The sequence below is a fragment of the Aedes aegypti genome, chromosome 2, assembly GCF_002204515.2.
Source record: "Aedes aegypti strain LVP_AGWG chromosome 2, AaegL5.0 Primary Assembly, whole genome shotgun sequence".
Lineage (NCBI taxonomy): Eukaryota > Metazoa > Arthropoda > Insecta > Diptera > Culicidae > Aedes > Aedes aegypti.
In genome coordinates this window covers 222,385,745-222,398,629 of record NC_035108.1, presented here as the reverse complement: position 1 = coordinate 222,398,629, position 12,885 = coordinate 222,385,745, and the positions used below count along the sequence as shown (strand labels likewise).

The 12,885-nt window shown below is 34.7% G+C and overlaps 1 protein-coding gene across 1 annotated transcript; it reads left to right on the top strand.

Moving 5' to 3' along the window:
- The first annotated feature begins 333 nt into the window (after positions 1–333).
- On the top strand, positions 334–5,553 carry LOC5569025. The gene is made up of 2 exons (XM_021844116.1): positions 334–458; positions 3,794–5,553. Exons 1-2 carry the CDS (start codon positions 444–446, stop codon positions 5,303–5,305), a joined length of 1,527 nt encoding a protein of 508 aa, XP_021699808.1. The 5' UTR covers positions 334–443; the 3' UTR covers positions 5,306–5,553.
- The last annotated feature ends 7,332 nt before the right edge of the window (positions 5,554–12,885 follow it).

Sequence of the window (12,885 nt, the reverse complement as noted above, 5' to 3'; positions counted from 1 at the left end):
CAATATGTTTTGGAACTATGTTATTAAAAATATGTTACACTGTGGGTCTGGTCGTTTCGAATTTGTATTTGGTCATTGATATTAAATCAACTGTTTTCGAAGAATTTTTCATGTACTAGCTGTGTATATTTACACTAAACATGCCATTTTTCATGGCCCTTATGCACGTTGCACCTCCCTGGAGCATTTTGAACCATCTTCTCATACTTACGAAAAGTCCGGTGGAGGTGGTGTTGGTTAGTTTTCGTGGAAGGGCGTCATCCAAAATGAGCAATTTTGAATAACGATATGGATTTACCATCAAGGTTCAGTGAGGAATGGTCACTGCGAAAAGGAAGAAATTTGTGCTACTTGATGTTTTTGCCAATTCAGTCGAGCGTGTAATGCGCACCTGTAAGGTCGTTGTATAACTTCAATTCTGTGGCTTAAGTTCCATAGACAAAATGAATAAATTTCATGTAAGTGTGGTCTATGTAAGAAAATTATTTTATTTTTCAAGTGTGTCCCATTGTTTCGGATCCAGATAAAAACTTTGTGCTACCATAAAGGAGAGGATTGTTTTGTACTCATATGGGTTTGTAAAGTTGTTTACCCCCATGCTGGTGAGAAGATGCAACTTTATCCGTAATTTTGGGATAGCACGTATGGATTGTGATAACGAAGAGTATGCTATCTCGGAGCACATGTGCGGGTGAATTGTTTCTCGAAAGTGTTTACACCTGTTGGCAGTATAAATTCATGTCTGAATAAAGTTGAATAAGTGGTGTTTTGTGAAGTTTGTCAGACAATAAATCGCCAAGTTGTATCAGATTTCACTGCAAGTATTCTGTGTCGATATGGTTTTGTTCGGAAAACGAGTGAATTTTAATTGGATGGTTGCTATAATGTTCAAACTCTGATATGATTGATAATTTTCATTTAAAATATTGCCGGAATATTGTTCTAAAATACTTGGCATGAGAGATGTAGAATGAGAAATCAAAATACTAAGTGCGAATGTGTAAACGAAACCTTACGACCTTAAGAAAACCTTTTTTGTCTTAAAGATACTATTTCTGTATTGCTGCTTAAACTACATAAAATTCACAAATTCTAGCTGTTTCCTAAAAAGTTAATCAAAAGTTTTTTTTATGTTTCCATTTCTAATGACATCATTATATCAAACGACATTTCACTCACGAATATAAGAACAATACATTCAATACATTCAATTAAAAAACTACTATTACGCAACAACTTGCAGAATGATGATTTTTACAGCACAAGTCGTATATTTTATCCAACGAGCCTTGCCGAGTTCGATGATTATGACGAGTGCTGTATACATCGAGTTCTGCTACGAGTTGCGAACAACATTTTTTAGGATTTCGTAGAAGACCACTTGAGAGTATCAGAAATCATTTTGGTATACAATCATCGTTATTATGCAAATTCTTAAGATTGATGTGTTGCGCAGCTCAAAACAATTGCGCAATGAAACCCGTTCCGTAATAGCCGTTGCCTGGAACTGATTTCAGTTACGTAATGACAATAACTACAAATTTGCAATGCAGAAAAGTAGGTCGTTTCATGACAGATTGGCCTGGTGATAAGCAACCTATTACGTTGAGAAATTGCAAAAAAATGGTTTACGTAACAAGTTGCAAAATGATGATTTTTACGAGTCGATAATTACGACGAGTGCTGTAAAAATCGAGTTCTGCGACGAGTTACGTACAACATTTTTTGCAATTTCGTAGAAGACCACTTGAGAGTATCAAAAATTATATTGGAATGCATTCACCATTATTTTACAATTTCTGAAAAAATGTTGTGTTATGAATAATTGCAGCACTGGTTTCAGTTGCGTAATGACTATTCCCACACTGCATACTTCAGTGCAGGAAAGTAGGCCGTTTAATGACAGATTGGCGTGATAAAAAACAGCCTTTTACGATGAGAAATTGCAGAAAAAAAAAAAACAATTTAAGTGTATATTGTGTTGCTATGTACACATATTTTCAAATTTAAAACTCAATGCAGAATTTCCATCGAATAAGTATTTTTTATTTAAAAAAAAGATGGTATCGTGTTTACCAGACATTTGCCAGTCGAAAACACTTAGCTCCTATAAATGTTTTGAGCCATCCCAATAAATAGCGTTTTGAATTTTAAAAATCTGAATTTCTCTAGAATTTAATTTTATGCAATATTAAGTATTATTGAAAAACTCGTGGCTCAATGCAAAGTTTAGTTATTCTGGGATGTTTTGAAAACTATTCAAACGATTAAAAATACATAGGGACAAAAAATCTTATTCAAAAAATTTAAGATAAGAGTGTAGCCAGATGCGATTTAATATCAAATAAACAATTCGTTGTTGTAAAAACTGAAAAATATTATACATTTCAAATGAAATTTTTATTTTTTAGACAAATTTTACATTTTTGGCATTGCAGTGTGTTATTACTTTGCTTAATACACTCGGAAATGTGTTGAAGTTACAATCGATTTTTTGAATCCAAATTGAAAATCGATTTTTTGAATTGCAAATTGATTATGTGAATTCAAAGCAGATATGAATTCTCTAATTTGACATTGGGGAAAAGTGTTTTCAACAAAAATCAAATATTGCATAAAACATTTGAGGATTTGAGTATTTTTGACTGAAAAATATCTGTTGAACACAAAACACGAATTTAACACATATATGAATAGTTCCACAAAATTCCGATGGAGCACGGATAAATTCCTCAAGATCAAATCTACTTCTTCAATCCCATTCAGTTCCCATACTTCCATGTAAAAGAATTTGAGTTGAAGTCAGATGTATAGGGGGAGATCCCCCAGTGCCGGACAGCACCCAATACCGGACAAGGTCGAAACATTGAGAAATCATGGTTCAATCAAAATGGTGTGTTAGTAGAAAAGAAAGCTATTATGTAGACTAGCGTTTGCGTAGAATAACACATCCTTGAAATATGCATGCCTTTTTAAAAAAGTAGAAAAGTTTGAAAATCTTTCAAAAATTGACATATTTCCTTAATTTTGAGCCTATTTTGTAATTATTTTGAATATGAAAAAATACTTTGGATCACTCAAGCATGATCAAACATTATCCTAATTTGATAGTATGAATGTATTTTGCACCATAATTGAACCAAATATGGACAAATTACAATTTTCGTTAAGCACCTACTGTCCCTCAGTTTCGGACAGCTTGATTTGTTATATGATATCTTTGTAATTATTGCGTCAGTGTTTCAAAATACTTTCATTTTTCATGGGTTCCGTCGATCATGGTATCAAACATGCAATAAAATTAAGAAGAATGAACATTCAGAACAACATCGTAAAATGTGCTTTTTTTCATCATATATGAAAGAGGTATTTGATGGATATCTTGCAAACTAAGAAAAACTTAAATTGTTCTTGTAAATGTTGCAAATGCATTGAATTGGCAATTATATACTATTCATATAGTAAACACATTCAATGATGTTCAAATTCACATAATTCGAGGCATTTCCAGATCGTGTTCGGTATTGGGTGCCACCTTTCAAGATCGATCAATTTGGTACTAAAATACGTCGTCAAAATTCAATGTCAAAATTAATATTTATACTTTCAAATTTATTTTTGTACACTATAAAAATGATAATATTTATCATAAATGGGTAACACGAGCACATAAAACTAATATTTTTCGAATTATGAATTTAGTGGCTTAAGTGTCCGGTACTGGGGGATCTCCCCCTACGAATAATACATTGTTTAGGTATAATTATGACGTTTTTCTTTTCGCATTTTTCAGATCAGACTGATTATTGGAGTGGCCCTATTAGCCACGCTCATACAAGCTACACCAACCGAACAATTCAAGCGGTCAAAGCGAACCAAAAGAAGCATACTGCAAGCGCTTTTTGGTTCAACTACTTCCAGTACCGAGCCGCCAACGACAACTCCTGACCGGGATGTGGTAATGGAATCGTTAGAAAATGGTGAACCCGTTTATCTTATGAAACCAAAACAGGACTCTGATGGTCCTCCTGCATTTGTACCGATGATGCCATTACGATACTTTGCGTCACCTTCGGGATTACATTTTATTGCTGTCGAACCCATCAATTTCAACGATGAAAACGAATATATCCAACAAGAAGGTGCCGAACAGCAGTGGCAACCCAACTACATTCCAGTGCCTGTGAAAAATTTGCCGAAAGGAGTCCACAAAAAACTTCCCTCACAATTACAGGGGCTGAGCAGTTCCGAAATCCGCGAATTGAGCTCTCTAGCGAAAAAGATCGGAGTTAGAAATTTGGACGATTTGCCACCTTTGGAAGAAGTTATGTCCTTGCTAGGAACAACAACAAAAAGTGAAACGATAGAGGCCATTCGAGATTATGCGTCCACTCCCACTGGGCTGGATTTGATCAAAGACTACATACTAAGTTATCAACCAGTCAAGCGAATGGATATTGTTGGAGCCGATGGAGAAGTTGCCAATGAAAAGATTCCAATTGAATCGCTTGATGCATATGCTGCTGGTGGAGAGCTTATGTATGTCAATTATCCTGTTCCAATAATTGGATATACAGTTCCTAATGGATTGAACAACAACCAAATAGAAGGAACAAATCCCACCACAGAGGAACCTTCGAGTCCTGGAATTTTCTCGCGAATCCGTTCATTCTTCTCATTTGGATCAAACCCCGAGTTGCCTGAGCAAGAGCCAAACACAAATTTATTAGCGAACAATCAATCCGAGTTGAATCTGATTCCTCACATTGTAATTCCATTAAGGCATTGGTCTCCTACTGATGATTCTAGTGGTTATACAGTAGAAGACATGCAGCGTTATCCAATAACACCCTTACAACAAGATAAAATCCCTTACGTGATGAAACCTGAGCCGGATCAAATTTCCATCAGCAATGCACCTGTCAGTGATGCTATGAATCCGGTACTAAACCAAGCACAAATATACCATGATGATATTGACGTGGTGGACATCAAAGATAATGTTCCGATAGCTATTCAACAACCTGTACGAATCTCTCTACCAGAAGAGCAAACCGGGAAGCTTCATAAAGTGCATATTAATAACGCTGACTTACCTCCCACTATCAACAAAGCTGAACAGAAGCAATTAGAAGTAATTACTACGAAACCTACGGTAGTAGCGAGTACTACCAAAAATATCGCGAATGAAACCAAGGTTCCACAGATCACACCAATAACAAAGGTGCAAAACACCACGTCGAATAAAACTACAGTACCAAAAGCCTCAGAAACATCACAGGAGCAAGGAAATGGGCTTACATAAAAGCTTAGCATTTGAACGAATTCCAGTACCGTGGACGATGAAGAAACCGAGCTTAGTGAATTCAAAATACGGAGGCGGTGGTGTTGACATTGAATTCAATACGCACAATTTCATCTCAAACATTGAAGCTGCTGATGCTTCGTAGGCTGCATTTTCTTAAGACATTAGCTATAGTAATTTATTGATATTTAATTATTAGCTAATAAATAGATCTTGTGAATAAAATGAAGACTTATTGTCGTACAGTTGATGTTCTTCATACGATTTATTGTAGGGTAATAACATGTCATAATAAACCATTAAATAAATAAAAATATGATATCCTCAAATCCCAAATTTATGAAAAAAAAATCTCGTCTCGCTATACATACAACTTTTCATGCTTGACAAACAATATGCGAATGCAAGAATGGTCAATTGGCCATAAAAGCTGTCAGCTAATAACTGAGGAAGTACTCATAAGAACACTAAGGTGAGGAGCAGACTCTGTCCCAGTTGGGATGTAGCGCCAGAAAGAAAAAGTAGAAGATGTACTCACCGAATGAAATTGACCATGCATATCTCTGTCGTTTCCGCCGCGATGTTCAAATTTTTTTCAGCAATGGAACCGGACACTGATGAAGATTGATGTTCATTTTCATTCACTGATGGTTTCTGAAATAGATGCGTTCAAACGTATTCCCGCAGCTTTTTTTGTCTGTACACACTTAAATTATTTTACCGGAGTCCGTGAATTTCACCGTAATCTCAACCACTGAACGGTTTGGTAAAATAAAACACCGTAGTTCATTCCAAATTTCACGGATTCCGGTAAAATTTCACCGAAAACTGTAAAAATCACCAAACTTTTCAGCTGTTGAGATTACGATGAAATTCACGGAATCCTGTGAAATTATTTAAGGGTGTAAATCAAAACTGAAGGCTTTGACATGTCGTTTTTTCGACATGAATTTAATTGTAGAAATCGATGGAATATTGTAGAGCATGACCATGGATGACCGCTTCGTAGTTGCACTCCGTGATTGACCAGAACAATCGAAGTTGCACAGAGATTCAATGAATGGGGCTTGGAATCAGCTAACCATTCTCAATGTGCACAAATCGAGAGTTCAAAGTTTCAAAGTCAATAACGGCGCCGGCCACGCCCAATGCGGTCATCGGGGAAGGATAGGAATTTTAGTTAGACAGTTTAGTTAGACTCGAGACCGAATATACCTCTGCATCTCCACGGTTGTCATGGAAAGGATATTGGGTTAGTGGGATAAGGTGGGATCCATAAAAATATCACGCCTAACCGGATTCGCGATATTACTCGAATACGCATTGCATGACAAACGAATATATTTCCGGTCCAATAGCTCGCTCCTCTCATGCAGGAGCGACACAACTGTTGGACCAAACATTACTGATGCAATCACGCCACTTTTTCTCCGCGCTGCGCAAACCTGACACGACTGGTCAATATTGCATCGCTCTCCCTCACAAGGGCAAGCAACACAATCGATGGATCAAACACTACTCATTTTTTGTAGAAATCGATGGAATATTGTAGAGAAGAGAAAGAAATTTTTGACTAGGTACACTTAAAATTTATTTAATCTAGAAACCAAGATAAAAAACATATTTTTTCTATTTTGTGCGTCTGTAAATAAAAACTAAAAACTATGACATGTAGTTTTATCGGCATGAATTTACTTGTGCAAGTCAACTGATCAAAAACTATACGCCTTCAAAGCGATGACGTATAGTTTTTTCGACATGAAATTGATTGCGAAAGTCAAATGAAAGTGTTTGAGTAAAAAATAAATTTCAAATTAAACTCAAAATGTATTTAACCATAAAACGTATTTTTAAGCATTTTTGTCTGTAAATCAAAATTGAAGACATGTATTTTTCGAGTTTAATGGTAAAAGTCAAGAGAATATGTTTGAGTGGAAAATTATTTTTTTTAACTACAGTCAAAATAATTGTTCTTACATAGAAAACACAAAAAACTTATGTCCCGAGTTTGTCCATCTGTAGATCAAAACTCAAGGCTATGAAATGTAGTTTTTTTCGGCTTGACTTTACTTGTACAAGTCAACAGAACATATTTGAGCTGAAATTGAAATTTTATACTACACTACTCATTTTTATAGTTTGCACTAACGTAAGAACTACACGACATTCACGAGACGCGACGGAGACAAGACATAATACTTATCGTTCTTACAAATCGTCAAAAAGTTTTAAAAATTACCTTTTCGTCGACCGGTTTCGGGCGCGATATAGCCCATCTCAATCTCCATGTCCGGACATTGTCCCGAAGATGGGCTATATCGCGCCAGAAACCGGTCGACGAAAAGATAATTTTTAAAACTTTTTGACGATTTGTTTCTACTACACTCAAAATTTATTTTACTCAATATATTCCGATAACCCCTATCTTTTGGACCAGTTTGCCTGTAACTCAAATATCAGTGCGATGACATATAGTTTTTTCGACATGAAATTTATTGTGACAGTCAAATGAAAATAAACTTCCAGTAACACTCAAAATTTATTTTACCCAGAAAACACACATAAAACGTATTTCTTGAGTTTTTTGTCTGTTATTCAAAATTTAAGGCCATGACATGTATTTTTTTTTTTGGCATGAACTTACTTATAGAAGTTAAGTTTATATGATTCAGAACATGAGTATAAAAAGAAATTTTTGACAGCACAATTGTTCGTACCTAGAAAACAACACAAAAAACTAAGGTCATGATTTTTTTCGTCTGTCAATAAACACTCAAGGCTATGAATGCAAATTATTCGGCACGAATTTAATTGTATTAGTTTACTGAACATGTTTGAGTAGAAATGGATTTTTTTTGATTACTACGAAAAACCTTATTTTTTGGACCAGTATGCCTGTACCTCAACATTCAATGCGATGACATATAGTGTTTTCAACATAAACTTGATTTTAAAAGCCAAGTGAACATGTTTGAGTAAAAACATGAATTTCCAATAACACTCAAAATTTATTTAACCCAGAACGCCACACAGAAAACGTTTTTCTTTAGTTTTTTGTCTATAAATCAACATTAAAAACTATGACATGTAGTCACATTGAACGTACACTCCCGTGCACAAGTTTGGGTTCACCCCCTAATAAACATACAAAAGTGTTCAATTTATATATCTGGGATTACACGTCCAATTGAAACTCCCTAAACCGCATTCGAAAGACAAAAAGTTATTTTTACTTTAGAATATAAGATTACGATTCTAATGACACCTTGTTTTAAAAATTTTGTCGACCCAATGCTGAGGAAATTAGATATGTTTTTTCAGTGTTTTTGAAAAATGTCACAACTTAAAGTAAAAATTTAGTATACAAAATTCAAAAAATGTTTTTGGAAAAATACATACGAAGTAAGAATAACTCTTTGCCTTTCGAATGCGGTTTAGAGAGTTTCAATTGGACGTGTAATCCCAGAGATATGGACTGAACACTTTTGTATGTTTATTAGGGGAACCCAAACTTGTGCACGGGAGTGTACCTCGATATAGGGGGAGATCCCCCACTACCGGACACTTAAGCCACTAAATTCATAATTCGAAAAATATTGATTTGATGGGCTCGTGTTACCCATTTATGATAAATATTATCATTTTTATAGTGTACAAAAATAAATTTGAAAATATAAATATGAATTTTGACATTGAGTTTTGATGATGTACAGTATGGTCCATAAAAAATGCGAAAATTGTTTAAACGTGAATATAGCATCCACAAGCGTTATTTTCACTGTTTTTGATAGTTAATGTAATTTTTGATTATTGTGGTATATTCTGACACAACTTCGCTATCCAGGACAATTTTCGTCATATTTTTCTTACAGTCCCAAATTATGTAATAAAGCAAATAAGTTCAAAGTTTTTGACCGCCAAAAGCTAGAAACAGCGTCTGATAGACGTATACTCTGGTGATAAACTTTCCACCTTCAAAAATCACACTTTATTGTTGATAATTTTAGTTTGTTTGGTATCATAGGATGGAGGAGTTCTTAGAGAACGTGTTTTTCATGATCACAATTAAATATTTTGCCAGGGTCATAGTTTTGAGGGCATTTGCGTCTTATATGTTTGATATGCCTTAATTTTTTGTTAAGATTGAATAAAAAATAAATACGGAGGCCTATTACAGATTTTTGAGGATGAAATTTGTTCCTTCGGTTAGAGACAACTTATATCAATACTAGCTCATAGGTATTGAGCAAAACGGAGCCGCTTATCACACTTATATGAAGATTCAATCAAAGCTCTCCAAAATGAGCCGTTTTTTCGAAAATATGTTTAAGTCTCCAATGACTCAGGTATGAACCAATCCTACCATTTGATATGGGCGTATGCTGGAGACAAGGCCTGTGAAGAATCTCACGCCATCGTTGTTGTTTTAGAAGCTTTCATTACACAGATATTGAACTCGACGTCCGCATGAAAAATTTGAAGGTATGCTTCCAATTCCTCTCTGGTGAGGTGAAATTAACAGATAAAAATTATGTCCAAAATGAAAAACTGAGTCTAAATAGATTAAACAACACAAGTAATGAATAATATTTATGTTTCATTCACATTTTCTATGTAAAACCTACCATTAAATATGATATGATGATTTTCGCATTTTTTTATGGGCCATACTGTATTTTAGTACCAAATTGATCGATCTTGAAAGGTGGCACCCAATACCGGACACGATCTGGAAATGCCTCGAATTCTGTAAATTTGAACATCATTGAATGTCTACACTATAGAAATAGTTTCAATTCAATGCATTTGCAACATTTACAAACATAATTTGAGTTTTTCTTAATTTGCAAGATGCCTATCAAAAACCCCTTTCATATATGATGAAAAATAGCACATTTTACGATGTTGTTATGAATGTTCATTCTTCTTAATTTTATTGCATGTTTGATACCATGGTCGACGGAACCCATGAAAAATGAAAGTATTTTGAGACACTGATGCAATAATTATAAAGATATCATATAACAAATCAAGCTGTCCGAAACTGATGGACAGGAGGTGCCAAGGGAGGTGCTTAACCAAAATTGTAATTTGTCCATATTTACTTCAATTGTGGTACAAAATACATCCATACTATCAAATTAGGATTGTGTTCGATCATGCTTGCGGGATCCAAAGTATTTTTTCGTATTCAAAATAATTACTAAATAGGCTCAAAATTAAGAAGATACGTCAATTTTTTAAAGATTTTCAAACGTTTCTACTTTTTTTAAAAGGGATGCATATTTCAAGGATGTGTTATTCTACGCAAACATTAGTCTACATAATAGCTTTCTTTTCTACTAATACACCATCTTGATTGGACCATGATTTCTCAATGTTTCGACTTTGTCCGGTATTGGGCAGACATCATGTATACGTGCTTGATATCAAGAGCTTGAGATCAGTTTGCCATGAGCGCACAAAAAAAATCGCGCGCTTGAGCACGTGCTATGGTGAGGCACATTTTTTTAGATCTCATGTATCAATGTACTAGCTCAAACGATCACATCTGCACTGGCTCATGCGCCGTCTCATGAGAAAATCTCAATGTGAAAGGGCATTTGAGCCTCGCAGGCGAAGGTTCCAGAAGCAAGGAAATGGGATTAAACTATGGATCAAACTGCCCGTAGGCAGTTTCAAAGGACTGACGTGGTTCAACGCGGTTGAGATTCTAGATTTTGAATTGGAAAACTTGGGCTGGCCACCGAAGAAGCATAGGCATAGACCGAAGTCGTATGCTTCCGTGGGGTTATTGTACTAGGCAAACATAACTGCATAAAAGTACTCCTAGTAAGCGCATGTGACGAGCCTCACGAGATGTCTCATGAGACTCGCTCACTAAGATATATTTTGTACGTATCCGCATCTCGTGTCTCACATAATCTGTGAGCTGCGATATGAAATATCGCATGGCACACTAGCTCATTTAGGTATACATGAGAAACACGACACTCTGGTATTGGGTGCTGTCCGGCACTGGGGGATCTCCCCCTATTTCATATTTTTAAAAATAATTTGTATGTATCTAGGTTTATAAACTACATTCCCACGTTCGATGTGTTTACAGTGGGAATGTAATGAATGTGAAAGTTTGCTATTTTGTTCCTTAAAAAAAATAAGGATACACGTGTTTTTGGATTTTTTTTTGTTTTCCGAAATAGGATGACCAAAAAAACCGCGACTTAGCTAAATTTTTATTTTTTTTAAATCATAACTTTTGAAACGCTTAACCGATTTTCAATTTTCTTGGACGAAATGAAAGCTAAAGATTATCCAAAGACTTTTCAAGAAAAATATAAAATTTCACAAAAATTGGTTTTCACATGAAAAAAAAATAAAAATTTCCGTTTTTCTCGTGTTTTGAAGGCCTTGGGACCAAAGGGGCTATTGCTGTTCTTATATTTCAGAAAATTCAGTTCAGTTCAGAAAATTTTACGTTTACTGTTGAATTTTCAGCGATGTATGTTTTTTTTTGTTTTTGAGATATATTTTTTGAAAATAAAAAATCAGTCACTTATTAAAAATAAATCATAAGTTTTGAACAGCTCAACCGATTTCCAATCTTTTTTAATGGAATGAAAGCTTAAGATTTCAACTTTTTAGAAAAAAATATAAAACTCTGAAAATGAAATATATGAAAAATATAAAAAATCAAGTTTTTTTTTGTTTTTTTTTGGGGTTTTTTCGGCTCTTTTCTGAAGTTTCTGGGAAAAATGAGAACAGTAATACCCTTTTTGGTCCCAGAACCGAAAAACGCCTAAACAACTAGAAATTTTAATATTTTTTCATGTAAAACATTTTTTTTTCAGGGTTTTATATTTTTCTGAAATCTCAAGCTTTCATTCCATGAAAAAAGATTGGAAATCGGTTGAGCCGTTCAAAAGTTATGATTTTTTATAAATAAAAAATCTAATGCGCTGAGAACTAGGTCGCGATTTTTCCGGTCACTCTGTTTACGGAAATGGTCATTTAATAAAAAAAATCGTGTATCCTTATTTCGGATATGGAAAAATAGTAAATTTTCACGGAATTCGGTGACCAACTAGATCGGTTTTTCATGAGATGGCTGTTTTATAAGTTCAATGTTGAGTGTTGCATACATCCATTCAAATATGAACAAATCTCGTAGTATACATTATACATTATACATTGAAAATTGTACATCGTTGTATGCAAGTTCCGAAGAAATCAGAACGGTTTGCCTGGATTTTCGAAAAATCGACCATCTATTCAGCAGGATCACCGTTTTTGAAGAAAACGTGAGGTACGTTCAAAATCCCGCGAGGTACGCTATGGTACGCAGTTGGTACACTCACGATATGGTATTTGTTTTCATTTTTGTGAAAAGTATCCTGCTGGATAGATAGACATTCTTTCAACACATTGAATAGTATGTACCAGAGTAAAAGCTGTTATCGCGACATTATTTTAAATTAGCATGAATTGATTTTGTCGATTTTGTTCGATGTTTGTCACCTTTGATGAAATGCAAAAAATATGTTTTGATCAATTACACTGGTCCCACAGTTATGAATCAT